Source organism: Porites lutea, chromosome 10, assembly GCF_958299795.1.
Source record: "Porites lutea chromosome 10, jaPorLute2.1, whole genome shotgun sequence".
NCBI lineage: Eukaryota > Metazoa > Cnidaria > Anthozoa > Scleractinia > Poritidae > Porites > Porites lutea.
This window is the reverse complement of record NC_133210.1, coordinates 11,587,524-11,601,791: the sequence shown is the minus strand read 5'-3', so window position 1 is coordinate 11,601,791 and position 14,268 is coordinate 11,587,524. Positions and strand designations below refer to the sequence as shown.

The following is a 14,268-nucleotide window of genomic DNA, read 5'->3' as shown; positions in this document are numbered from 1 at the left end:
TCCTTGAATCACTCCATCTTTAGTCTTTTCATTTTCAGTTTCACTATCTCGCTTAAGCTTGCTTCCGGCAATAAGCTAAGGCAGCCGAAATTCCAAAAACGAGAATAAAGTAATTTCAACCATTCCCGGCTTACAAAATATTTTGAGACACTTTTATTATGCTTTGTAAGTTCCTTACAGTCATTTTTTAGTCTACGCTTGGATCACTTTCACTTTCGAAATTCCGGGGAGCACCTCTCCAAGGACGAAAAATCTCAGCAGTCAGAGCTGATTCATTTTGATGGAAAAAAATATGAATTAAAAAGCTTTCGTTTTTTCCTTTAGGCCGCCCTCGAAAAGGGGGTGAACGATATGATTAAAATACAAAGCGCTGATAGAGAAAGAAGAGAAAAAGAGAGAGAAAGAGAGCGGGAGAGAAAAATTGTTGAACGGCTAGAACAGGAACGCAGGCAGAGGGCGCATGAAGAAAGACAGCGCATCGAAGAAGAGAGAAGAAAAGAAGAGGAGAGGAAAAGGGCAGAGTATGAGCGGCAAAGGAACCTAGAGAAGGCACAAGAGGAAGAAAGGAGAAGAAAAGAGGAAGAGAAACGCATGCGTTTGGAGAAGGAACTTTGTCTTCGACGACATGAAATGTTCAATTACAAATTTGGCAACAAAACCTGGCTGGGTAGTTTTTGGGGGTTTGGAATAGATGACGTAACCCAACTCAGGATAGGCCTCTTCGGAGCAACTGGATCCGGTAAAAGCTGTTTTATCAACACGTGTGAACGCACTGTGAGACAAACAGAAAAGGGATCGGCTCCTGACAGCAGCACTGGTCAAGAAGGGACAATCACTCTTCAAGACTATCTCCCAGAATTGTTTTTCCGCTTGGTGGATACTCGTGGTTTCTTCAACTACAGCGCTAACGAGATCGTGGAATTTCAAAACATTTTGCACGGGAAGATTCAGCCTGGAGATAACGTGATCCGTTTGCCAGAAGACGGAGCCAGCGCCGCATCCGTGAACCATCATCCATGTCCCCCTTTTGCTAACCGACTTCATGGGATAATTATTGTTGTCATGGCGAATGATCCTAGGCTGACAGGAGGAATTCTGGAGAAGTACGTAACTCCAGTAAGGGAAATTTTGTTCAAAACTAGTAAACTGCCTCCTCCTGCTTTTACCATTTACTCAACAGTTGTTTCTGAATACCTTATATCATTATATATAAGTGCATAATGCTTTTTTCAGTTGTTATCAGCTCAGGAAAAGAACATGCATAAAGTCTGTTGTGATCGAATCATTAAACAGTATATCAAATCCTATTGACATGTGATTCAGTCTAAACACAAGAAATTTACAAGGCAGGATATTACACAATGAGAGCTTGATGAAAAAAGTCAATTTTCATTAGCCTGAATTCGGCCCCTCGGAAAATGGTTAAGTTTAACTTAAAGTTTAAGTAACTTCAGTTTTGCCTATGAGAGTGTAACAGGCTTGATACTTCAAACCTTACACGCAGATCCAGTGACAACATGAAATGGCACAACTATAGAATAAAATGTAAACCAAAAATTAGTTGTAACTGGCTTTTTGGAAACTGCGCTTTGGTCCAGCCTGGCTTTCAGATGGCAACAGGTCGTACGCTCAAGTCTGACTCATGCAATTCATGGTATGTTTCAGAAAACAAACTAATACTTTTCTACTATAAAGTAACTACTTCTTTTTCTAAAGATATTAGTAGGTGTTAAGGCTGCTTAAAGGAAATTCTCGCTTCCAAACATATCTAACATTAGCATTCTTTTTACTTCCCACATTAGGAATCACCCCGATCACCGTTGTGACGCACCATGACAAACTGAAATCACAAGAGGAGTGCGAAAACGCCCTCCCCCAAGCATCAGCGGCTACCGGAAGTTCATCGGATCACACATTCTTTGTACGCAACTACACAAAAGACAACAGTAAACGTAATCCGGAGACAGAGTGCATGATATTCGACATTCTTCACTGCGCACTGCTGACGGCCGAGAAGGCAGTGAAGGTCATGAAACAGAGAGAAATGGAGGAAGACGAGAAGGCATTGAATTCTGTTGAAGGTAACACATAACTTTAAGACCCGATACAGCCGATAACCGAGGCAGTACTCCTAGGAAATTCGGTTAGGGCTGCGCTATTTTCATCAGAATTCCGAAGAAGTAACAAGTGAACAGGAACTCTGATGTAGGTAACAATCAAGGTCAGCTATGGCTCCAAAACGTACCCACTTTAAAGATTGACAATCGAACTCAATCAAATGACACTCATGTTGAAAATTTCACAATAATATCCACACGCTGTTTACAGGGCATGACAGGGGCACCCAACGACAGTTTCCTTCTAATGTATTCAAAACACTTTTTAGGCTATCCAGGGTAAATTTAGATCTCTAGAAATGTATTGTAAGCTGCGCCATAAAATTTGTATCTGTTCGGTCACCCTTGGGGAACTTGAGTTTTATCGAAATTACAAGGGCTTGAGATTATTTCCAAAAATTATAGATGAAATTTGACGTATTACGAAATTGAGAAAATTTATGATTCCTCTCTCCATCGCGTGTTCTAATCCGAGAATTTTAGTTTTCCTTTCATCAACAAAGAATATCCCAACTTGAGAAGTAAAATGCGAAAAATTCGTAGGGAACGGTCGTCTCGAATTTTTTAGCCGTCCTGAACGAATCCCATTTGGTGTATAGGCCTGTGAATGTTTTTTTTCCCCCAGTAGATGGAAGTCATACCAGCAGTCATGTTCGGCAGCGTTTACAAGGACGTCTAAAAACGGAATCGAATTGTCCTGTACAAATTACGGTTTTTACTGCTAATACCATTTGTCAACCGAATTTAACTAACGAAAAGAAGTTCGTTTATTTAGAGAAAATTAACTATTTTTTTTATTCACCCTTATATATCAATGTTTTGAGGTTATGGGACATTGAATCTCACTAGACAAAACCAAAAACAAACAACAACAACAACAACACAAATGCCTAAGACGTTTGGCGGGGTGAACCCTTGAGGGATCAACTTCCTATCTTAACTAATCTCTCAATACTTTCAGAATCTGTCGAGGTCTTTCTTCGTAATCTGGGAAAAGAACACATGGAAAATCATTGGAGTGCCAGCAGCTCAAAAGAGGTTTTGAATAAGCTGACTAAAGATGACGTCACAAACGTCAGGCTGCTAGCCATGTGTTGGAGTGATGTGCAGGCGCACTTTCCTTTGGGAATGAAGAAGACAGTGGAGAAGGAACTCAAAAGCAGAAACATGATAGATTGAAGAAACCTGGGACACTGACCCGCTGCGTTATAAGGCTCTCCTTTTTACTTCTTTTGAAAAAAGAACATTTTACAAAATGTTTTCTTCTCTTGCTTTTTTCTTACTATATGTCTACGATTATAGATGGTGAAACAGTAGTGGTTAAGGGTTGCATATAAAAACGTTGACGTTCCATGGAATTGTCTAAAAAAACGGCATGCATATCGATGCATTGAAGAAGTGTTATGAATTCGTAGTTGTGTAGTGTACAGTGTATAGTAGTCACGAGGGAGGGGGAGGGAAGGGCACTCAACAAATCTTTACAGTGGGAGGATCCGCTCAGATATCCAACCCCTTTCACAGCAAATGTACCCTTTTGTAAGCATTTCATTGAAAAATGGTACCTACCCCTTCCCCGCACATATCTTATTTCAACTGCTGCAAATACATTTTCTTTCACATATGAATAAAACACAAAAAAATTTCTCGAATTTTTCCATAACCATAAAATCCTCTTAGGGAACGGTCATTATTTATCGCCTGGGGGAAGGGGAGGGAAAGGGGGAAGGATTTGGGACCAAACAAGGTGAAATTTAGCCGATCCCCCTTTAAATGTTAGTTCACTGAAGTGATCCCCCTAATAACATGACTTTCGTGATCCCCCCCCCCCCCCCATCTCTTCATTTTCCAAGCAAATTTGAGTAGTTTTCTCAATGAATCCTTCCAAAGTTGCCAGTGATCCCCCGTTTTAGGTTCTCAGTCATCACTGATTCCCCCTTTTATTCTCCTAAATATCAAGTGACCCTCCCCCCCCCCCCCCGGCGATAAATAATGGCCGGTCCCTGACTGCCCTTTTAAGTCACTTTACCGACCAAAATGAATGTTTGAATGTAGCCTTTTGACAAACAATAAATCATTGATGTGTATCGATTAAGGACTGAACTTTGTATTATTACTACAAAAAAATGTACATTATCATTAGTAATGCTTCGTCTTTTAATGCATTATCCGTTATTTACAAGATCTCTCTTTCCCTTAAAAAAAAAAACTGCACATCTAAGTTACAGTACTGCTTAAAAGTAAGTTGAGAGCTACTGGCATCTCGATCCTTGATCGTGGAGACTTAACCAAAGTTACCAGTTCAGAAATGAAATGAGCTTGTTGCTTGACTGATCTCACTAGAAACAAATTCAACGGAATGGACTGCCCTCTGTTACCCCCCAGGTGTAAGAAGCCGAGTAGAAGTACCAAATGCAAAAAAACCTTCCTTTCTTTATGAGAATTATCTTAAAACATACTAGTTAGCATAAGAACAGCATGCATGGGTCAACTCCAGTCTTGTTTTCACCTGTAACTGTAAAATGGACTATTCAACTACAGGAGAGTTCGCCCACATTTAACAAAGTGAGTGACTTGGAATTCACTTTTTAAGCAATTAATGTTTTCGCCGCTGTCTCCATAGGTTACCAACTTTTGAAGCCAACCAAATAAGGAAATCTCTGTGAAGTTTGCCCGATCCCTAAAACTTTACCTGAGCGCGCCCAAGTAATAAAACCCCAAAGGGCGATAAAGTCTATTCTAGTCTACTCTATTTTGAATACATCGGTTCAGTGGTGTAAAAGAACTCCGACTGTATAAGTTACAGGTGATTTCTTGTGAGAAAACGCAAGGCTATCCAATGGGAACCGTTGAATGAATAGAAGTGTGGTTTTTTTCGCCATCGGTTCAATCGCAGTCTTTAGAAGTCTCTGCAAGAGGATCCTGAAATGGGGCGAATCTTCTGAAACTTATTTTCAAGAACGTTTACTCAGTATAAGTAGCTCCCAAGAAAATGTATACGGTAGAAGTCGGAAGGCAACCTCAGCTGAGACCCAAATATCCGACACTATTTTGTACATTGTAAAATTCAAAGTTTGCTGTTAATCTTTCTTCTTAATTTTGGCATTAGCAGTTGGCTGGGAGTTTGGGAGGGCGGTTTCTTTAGTGATCGGGTTTGGGTCTATGAATGTTTACTTGCGCTTCACTTTGTATGATTCGTCGGTATTTATTCTAGCTACTAGTACGAATAGTTATTTTAATTTTCATATCGTTGCATAACCCATTCAGTGACTTGAAACGGAGCAAAGCCGGAACTCTAAGGAGTACGGGACTCTTAGCGGAGTACAAGAAAACTATCGAAAGTTGTTGAATAATTCCTTTCCATGGGAGCAGCTCACATGTTTCATGCTGGATTGGATTTCATTCTGACAAGATCGTATTTCTCTATGTACAAGCCGTCCCCAATGTTTCACCAGCCCCCGCACCAGCCACAAAGTGTTCCTTATTTTCCAAGAAAGGACGATTAACACGTGTGTGAGCTTAGTTCCTTGTTGCTGATTTTTTTCTATCATTTTTTAGGTTTAGACACAAAATGAGGATTTAGATGGGAGAATGTAAAACTGAAATATTAATTTGGCTGGTTTTGCTTTGCAAGTCTCACTTGTATGGGTCTTGTATGTGAGGGGCACGGAAATTTCTTACTTCCGCTCACTTCCGGCTTTCACTTTCGAATCATGATAACAGGGGAGGGTTGAGGACCAGTTTTTGCCCAGTTAGAAAGGGTCTTCCGGCTTCACTTTCACTTTCCGCGGTAATGTCAGAGTAATTCCCTGCAGTTTACTTTCAATTACAACTCTTCAATCATGGCAGGAGAAAGTAGCTGTCATGGCAAAAACTGCCATCCATTTCAGTCCTGACTTGTCTTTCACTTTTGAGCATGAAATTAAGAGTGGCAAATCTAGTTTTCACCTTTTTTGGCCTATGACCGTTAACATACGAAGGCTGCAAAACGTACACTTCTGGGTTTGCTATTTTCAGTTTCGCGACTCACAATTCCTAAAGGTAAAGTGACGTCTTAGCGACAAAGAAAGGATAACTGTGAAAATTTGCATTCTCTTTGTTGTTATAGGTAACAACTCTGAATTAAGTTTTCTAGGAAACTCAAATGTCGTGAATAGCTGAAAATTTTAGTGCAAACGCTGATTTTTTTCTTCGGCAAAAAAAGTTGAAAGTTTTTCAGAAACTAGATACAAATATCGTTTATTTTGTAGACCTTTCGTTTGGTCGTCAGCAGCTTGTTTGCATACACACTTATCAGGAAACAAGAATGAAAGAGGCTTTGTTTCAAACGGAAGCTTTAGAGTACTACATAGGAACTCAAGACAGACATTTCATATAAATACGAAATAACACATCTTAACTGAAATGTTGACGTATATCAATTTGTTGTCAAAACACTTTCTCTTTCTGTTAAAAAGAGGTTACACTATTTCTCTGATTAACCATGTGCGAAATTTATAATAATTAATGGTAATAGAGATTGATATGACTAGTCATTTTCCATTTAAAGATACCGTATTTATTCGAATAAGCGCCCAACCTCGAATTAGCGCCCACCTCGAATAAGCGCCCATCCTAAAGGCAGAAAAAGTTAATAAGCGCCCACCCCCTCGTCCTCCCAATCAAACTCAAATAAGCGCTCACCCCTACCCCACCCACTTGAGTGAATAAATTCTAATAAGGACGGAGTTTTCTTCAGAGTATTTTACAGAAACCTTGCTTTGTTACTTCTTCGCGTTTTGTTATTAGCATTTATTGTTTTGTTGCAAAATCAACATACCGTAAAATTCCGAAAATAAGCTCCTCCATCTACAAGCCCCTCCAAATATAAGCCCCCCAAACTGGTAACACAAAAAAACCCTCCGTTAAATCGCCCCTCCAAATATAAGCCCCCCGGGGGCTTGTACTTGGAAAATGTCCCTCCAATACAAAGTAAAACAAAGCAAGAACGGTAAATTTACTTCCAACTATAAGGCTAGCCCAATCGATTTTGAAACGCGAGTTTCCTTCCGTAGATAAGCCCCTCCGAATATAAGCCCCTCCAAAAATAAGCCCCTCAAAAGGGGCCTTTGAAAAATATAAGCCCTGGGGCTTATTTTCGGAATTTTACGGTACTTTACTTGCTGAAAATGGTGAAAATTTACTAAGCGCCCAGGGTGGTTAATCGAATAAATACGGTAATTCACACGCTGGATGTAAAATGAACGCCGGAAAATTCTCAATTACTGCAATTACTGCATCATACGTAACCACCGCAGTGAACTTTCGAGTAAATAAAGTGCTACCGCACCCGAACAATTTTGGTACCTCTACAAAGGGTTTCTATCTCTTGTTGTAAATGTCCCCTGATGATGAGTACCTCTGTTTTTCTTGATATTATCTTCTTTTTGTTATCAGGGGCCCATACCCAGCTAGACTACGAGCAGTCTCTCTTTTTTCTTGGTCCGTCGAGTAAAACGTCCGAGACCCGCAAATGACCACGCGCGTGACTGAAGGCGCGAGACAGGAGAGGCCTTGTTTCTCGCGTCTCGCGGCTTCGCCGCTCAACGCTTGGGCGCGCTTGCACTCCCTTAACTAAATCTGAAGAAAAAGAGAGACTGCTCGCAGTCTAATACTCATCAGGAGAATCATTACCATCAGGAGCCCATTATTGGCGCCTGTTTCTATTTACTTTTTGCCTAGTCAAACTTGTAATAAGCAGTCAGACCCCCCCCCGCACCCCCCCCCCCCCCCCATCTACATAAATAATGACCGGTCCCTAATTGGCGTTCGCATCCAGATACCTTTGCGCGTTCATTAGTTCTTCAGTTTTCTAGCTGAAATTGTGACGATGAATCACCTTTGATTCACTTGCTAGCAATTACTCATTTCTATGAGACCTAAATTATGCACTACTGGTACAATTCCTCTCCAATTTCCTCCTCAAATCACTACTTTTATTTTGCTTTCACTTTATCGCTCGCTTCCGCATACTGTTGCATAAGAGAGACAATTCTAAAGACGAAAGTAAAGTAGTATCGATCACTCCTTACAAAATACTTTATGACTTTTTGTCAGCAACCAATGTGTCTGTGAAAGTCGATTTTAGCTCCTGAGTCTGATGTGTTTCGCCTAGAACTGTCCTGCTGGAAGGGTACTCCCAGAAAATTTGGGTCGGAGGGAATACTTCCCAACCCCAAACTCGCAGTGTTTCAGACCGAAATATGTGAATTTCCCTATCTTCCGTGTCGCTGTACACGTACTGATTATAGTACTCGATAACAGTGATTAACGAAAACAAATCCCAGGAGTCAGATGATTCATTTTGATGAGACAAATGAGAAAACTTTCAGCACCTTTGGCAGGTCTGGCAGGTGTGGAAAATTATTGCATAATTTTATGCAATAATTATGCACACACACCGCCATGAAAACTGAGAAAGGCGTCATAAGTACTTTATACAGAATGAGTTATGACGTAATGGGTTTAACTCAAGCTTCCCTTCAGGGTGGCTCAAGCCATGAAAGGCTCATTACACCTACGTTGATAACACAGCGATAAAAAAGTGAAAGAGCACGGCAAGAGAACTGGAACGGCTGGAAAACAAACGATCTGAGATCGATATGCAAGAAATATGACCTGGCCTTCTAAGCATGCGTCGTGCTTTTCTTGCCCAGTAAGCACGTGGGGTTTTTCCCAGAAAATTGATGAGATCAGTTTCGGGCCTATTTAAAGAAGTACAAATTCATGGAAAACGCAAGGTCATCGCCGAGGCGAATTACCGTTCCTGATGCTAATTTAAAGCAGTTTTTTGTTTTGGTGGGGAAGACTGCAGCAGTTGGACCCGGGTGCAGTTAAACAATGGGGGTAAGTAGATGGATTAAATCTTCCTGTTTGTATTTCTTTTAGTGTCACATGCCTGCACTTATCTGATCCAGCTAACTGATCGATAATTAAAACATACATTCAGGCATATTCTGACTTTCAGAGGAAGATAATCGGCGTCTAAATCCATTTCGCCTTGTGTCTGTTCATTACCAGTTGCAAATGTGACGTTGAATCACCTTGGATTTACTTGCTAGCATATTTTTAATTCTAGGAAAGCTTAATTATATATTTAATGATACAAATCCGCCCCAACTTTCTTCCTTGAATCACTGCTTCTTTTAATTAGTCTTTCCATTTTCAGTTTCACTGTCTCGTTTGCTTCCGCGTGAGCTAAAGACAGCCGAAATTCTAGAAACGACAATAAAGTAATATCAACCATTCCTTACAAAAGAAAGTTTTGTCACACTTTTATTACGCAGCACTGTCTAAGCCACTTACAGTCAATTTTGAGCTTCCGAGGATAATTTTGATGTGATTTCACTTCCGTCCTCAGGTAGCCGACGTTTGGATCACTTTTTTTTCCCCGGGGGGACACTTCTCCTAGGATGAAAAATCTCAGGCAGTAGTTAGCTGATTCATTTTGATGGGAATATAACCAAAACTTTCGTTTTTTCTTTAGGGTGGTGGTTCTAGCCATGAAACACATTACACCTACGTTGACAACACAGCGATAGAAAGAGAAAGAGCGCGGCAGAGAGAACTTGAACGGCTAGAACACGAACGCAGGCAGAGGGAGCTAGAAGAAAGACTGCGCATCGAAGAAGAGAGAAGAAAAGAAGAAGACAGGAAAAGGGCAGAGTATGAGCGACAAAGGAAACTAGAAAAAGCCCAAGAGGAAGAAAGAAGAAGACAAGAGGAAGAAAAACGCATGCGTTTGGAGAAGGAACTTTGTCTTCGACGACATGAATTGTTCAATTACAAATTTGGCAACAAAACCGGGCTGGATAGTTTCGAGGGGTTGGAACTAGATGACGTAACCCAACTCAGGATTGGCGTCTTCGGAGCAACTGGATCCGGTAAAAGCTGTTTTATCAACACATGTGAACGCACTGTGAGACAAACAGAAAAGGGATCGGCTCCTGACAGCAGCACTGGTCAGGAAGGTACAATCACTCTTCAAGATTATCTCCCTGAATTGTTTTTCCGCTTGGTGGATACTCGTGGTTTCTTCAACTACAACGCTAATGAGATCGTGGAATTTCAAAACATTTTGCACGGGAAGATTCAGCCTGGAGATAACGTGATCCGTTCACCAGAAGACGGAGCCAGAGCAGCATCCGTGAACCGTCATGCACGTCCCACTTTTGCCAACCGACTTCATGGGATAATTATCGTTGTCATGGCAAATGATCCGCGGCTGAGGAAAGGAACTTTGGAGAAGTACTTAAGTCCATTCCGGGAATTTTTGTGCAAAACTGGTAAACTGTCTCCTCCTGCTTTTACCATTATACTTTCCAGTTAGTGTTGAATACCTTAATATATATGTGCATAATGTTTTCCCGGGGGTGGACTCCGCATATGAAAGGGGTGGGGATGCTCGTCGTCTCGCTTAGGGGTGTAAATTTCGGATTTTGGTGTCACTTAGGGTGTTCTGGGCTAAACGCCATCAGATTTAGCCGTGAAGGTCTTATCTACGGTTGCACGCGAAAAAATATAAAAATATATAATTTATCTGTGTTTTAACATGGTCTCTTTAAGGGGTCAAAAAAGCTTGGGAAAGGCCCAGATCGGTCTCCTTTAGGGGTTTAATTCAAAATTTCCGACGAGCATCCCCACCCCTTTCATATGCGGAGTCCCCCCCCCCACCCCCGAGAATGTTTTTTAGTTGAAATCACCTCAATTTCCTTAACAAACAGAACGCATTATAGCAATGTCCGTGGGTCATAAAATACAGTATGATATCATATTCTATAGTGTGCGATTAAATAAACACATAAACTGTTCACAGTCCCCTATTTTTTCGTGAGATCGTCGAGATACAGCGCGTCTTTCCGTTACTGGCGGCCATCTTGATCTTCAAATGTACCGAGTGGGCGGGCGTCGGGGATTATAGCTCTAGGTTTTTCTTGCTTCCTCCCAAACCGCCCTCGTCCCCTAAGTAGTTTTGACACTCATGCAAGATGGCAACCCATATACGGAAAAATAGAGGACTGTGAACAGTCTACTAAACACCAGAGGTTCACAAGGTAGGATTTTACAAGTGGAAGCTGGGCGAAAAGCCAATTTTTGTTACCCTGAACGAGGTCTCTACTAAGATGGTTAAGTGTAACTAAGGGTTAAGCCAAAGTTTAAGTAAGATTTTTTGTCTTTTTAGCTAGGAACTTGTTAGCCTGAGTATCAGGCGTTTCTGGGGAAAAGGGGAAAAATCTCTTCTCCCCTAGCCCCGTAGGAAGGCCTGATACTCAGGCTAGGAACTTGTAACTGAAGCTTAATACTGCAAACCTTACACCTAGATCTAGTTCTGATAGCACGAAATGGTACAATAATGGGTTAAAATGTTATCCTTGGATTAGCAATATGTTTTTATGAAACCACCCCCAGGTCTGCCCTGGCTTTTTAGCGGCCATTGGGGTCGAACGCTCAAGTTTGACCCATTTTATGGTATGATCAGAAATTAGTTGGAGTCACTTTTCCTCAGTCTAAGAATATAAGTAGGTGATGAAAGTCTCGCTTCTATCATCCAACATTAGCATTTTTTTCCTTCCCACATTAGGACTCGCCCCGATCACCGTTGTCACGCACCGTGACAAACTGAATTCACAACAGGAGTGTGAAAACGCCCTCCGCCAAGCATCAGCGGCTACCGGAAGTTCATCGGATCACACATTCTTTGTGCACAACTACACAAGAGACAACAGTAAACGTAACCCTGAGACAGAGTGCATGATATTCGACATTCTTCACTGGGCACTGCTGACGGCCGAGAAGGCGGTGAAGGTCATGAAACAGAGAAAAATGGAGGAAGACGCGAAAGCAGTGAATTCTGTTGAAGGTAATATAGCCTGAACACCCGAGGGAGTACTCGGTTAGGAAGAATTTAGTCTTTTCAGCAGAATTCGCGAAGAACGCACTTTTGCTGCTTCTCAAAATTCGTCTCGTTGCTAGATCCCTACATGTATGTCGATGTCACTCTCGCTAGATAGGTGAGAGATCTGGGTACGAGATTAAAAGTTACACGTGAGCTCAACCGTGAACGAGAGAAATTTGCAAACGCTAAGCAAAACACTTTAAGCTCAGGTTGTTACGGTAGACTCTTTCTAAACAGAAACCTCGGAAAAAGCAGACCTCTATTGTTGGTCCCAGCCTATCTTACTCCCTTTATTTGACTCTCTATAAGACGAACATCTCTCTAAGACGGACACTTAGTGCCAGTCCCAAAGGTGCTTAGTCTGCGGACACATATTACGTATTTCTAGTCGTCGCTTCTCTCCACCCGGGTGGAGAGACACGACGACAGGAAATACGTAATATGTGTCCGCAGGCTAAAAGGTGCCCTACTTCGAGCCAGAGAGTTGACTGTACTTTTTCAATGTATTTGTAACAGGCTGCTTACTTAATAAACGTTTTGAAAGTCTACTAAAAAGGTTCTGAGTGTTTGAAGACCGGAACCGGTGTTAATACCGGCGCCATTTGTCAACAGAATTTTACCAGGGTCAAGTAGGGAGCGAAACGTTTTCAAAAAAAAAGGTCATTATTTGGTGAAAATAAACTTATTTTTTATTGACCCTTATCAATGTTTCGACCTTATGGGGCACAAAAACAAAAACGAACAAATAACAATAACAACAACAACCCCTCAGAGGTTTGAAGGCGATGGTCCCGTGAGCGATCGACTTTCCATTCTCTGATTGATAACTGATCTTTTAATATTTTCAGCACCTGTCGAGGTCTTTCTTCGTCATCTACAAAACGAACACAAGGGAAATCACTGGAGTACCAGCAGCTTAAAAGAGGTTTTAAATAAGCTGACTAAAGATGACGTCACAAGCGTCAGGCTGCTGGCCATGTGTTGGAGTGATGTGCAGGCGCACTTTCCTTTGGGAATGAAGAAAACAGTGGAGAAGGAACTCAGAAGCAGGAACATGATAGACTAATTAGAAGAAGAGGCCAAGGACACTGACTCTCTGAGATCCGAGGCTTTTATCTTTTTATGAAAGGACAACATGATCCAAAATGTCTTCCGTCCGTCTTCCTTTCCTTACTAGATGTGATAGTAAAGTTGTTTCAACAGCTGGTGGTCAAATAAAAATCAAAAACTAAAAAAAACGCCTTAGCCCCCTCCCCCCCCCCCCCCCCACCATAAAAAAAAGAAAAAGAAACAAAGAAAGAAAGAGGAAAAGAGGGAAAACAGAAGAAGAAGAGGACATACACCATATTTCCGAGGCATGCCCACTTAAGAAGTGTTCCCGTTTAAAACGACAGAAAATAAAATTCACAACAAATTTTGCGATCGATCGTTAAGAAACAGAAGCTTGAAGATAAGAGAACGTGATCGTTGATAGTATGGCCTATGGCCAGATGTGTTGAACAGTTGAAAAGAGACAGGGATGTTTAGCTATGCTTGTCGTCTCGTTTAGGAGGGAGTCAGTGGGCTTAAGGCAAATATTCTGTTAATATTTTAACTTCCTACTTGCAGTAAAAGGTTTAAATTGAAGAGGAAAGTTCAAACGATTCCATTCCATCGGCTTAGGCCTCTCACGGCCTGTACACAGACAAGGTTTTATTTTTCTTTTCATTCTTTTCGAAACATCGGCGAGTGCTCAAGCGTGAGAGCAGGGCGAAAAGCGAGCGCCTCTATTCTTTTCTTCCCCTACTACTACCCTCTTGCGCTGGCGGTCAATAAATCCCCCGCGGTTTTTATTTTTTTATCATGCGCGCTCGAAGGACTTTGAAGAGAAAATAGAGGGCCTTTGAACAGGCTAGGGCTTCTAAGGACCTTCCAAGGATAAGAAAGGCTGAAATTGGCCATGGGTCCATCAGACACGAGAAAAGACACGAAAAGTCCCCGGGTGGGAATTCTTGGTGAGGGTTAGCCGCCCTATTTTCCAAATGCTGACCCAGTTTCAGACAAGAATATGTCATTTGCCACGCCTGCATGTTTTTATGCCAGACCTCTAAAATTTAGACCTGGCCTTTAGGCAGAAATTATGTCACCATTTCAATCTTAGACTTAAGTGCAAACAAAAGATTTCGTCAAATGCATTTCGAATTAGCATATTTCTACTTCAATCTTATTCATTTAAAACTG

General features: G+C 41.4%; 2 protein-coding genes across 2 annotated transcripts; both read left to right on the top strand.

Moving 5' to 3' along the window:
- Positions 1-351: 351 nt before the first annotated feature.
- Positions 352-3,603, top strand: LOC140949501 (uncharacterized). Its single transcript, XM_073398658.1, has 3 exons — positions 352-1,141; positions 1,803-2,081; positions 3,079-3,603. The coding sequence occupies exons 1-3, from the start codon at positions 352-354 to the stop codon at positions 3,294-3,296; spliced, it is 1,287 nt and encodes a 428-aa protein (XP_073254759.1). The 3' UTR covers positions 3,297-3,603.
- A 5,194-nt stretch (positions 3,604-8,797) lies between these two features.
- Positions 8,798-13,199, top strand: LOC140950601 (uncharacterized). Its single transcript, XM_073399838.1, has 4 exons — positions 8,798-8,999; positions 9,640-10,438; positions 11,734-12,012; positions 12,897-13,199. The coding sequence occupies exons 1-4, from the start codon at positions 8,994-8,996 to the stop codon at positions 13,112-13,114; spliced, it is 1,302 nt and encodes a 433-aa protein (XP_073255939.1). The 5' UTR covers positions 8,798-8,993; the 3' UTR covers positions 13,115-13,199.
- Positions 13,200-14,268: the final 1,069 nt, after the last annotated feature.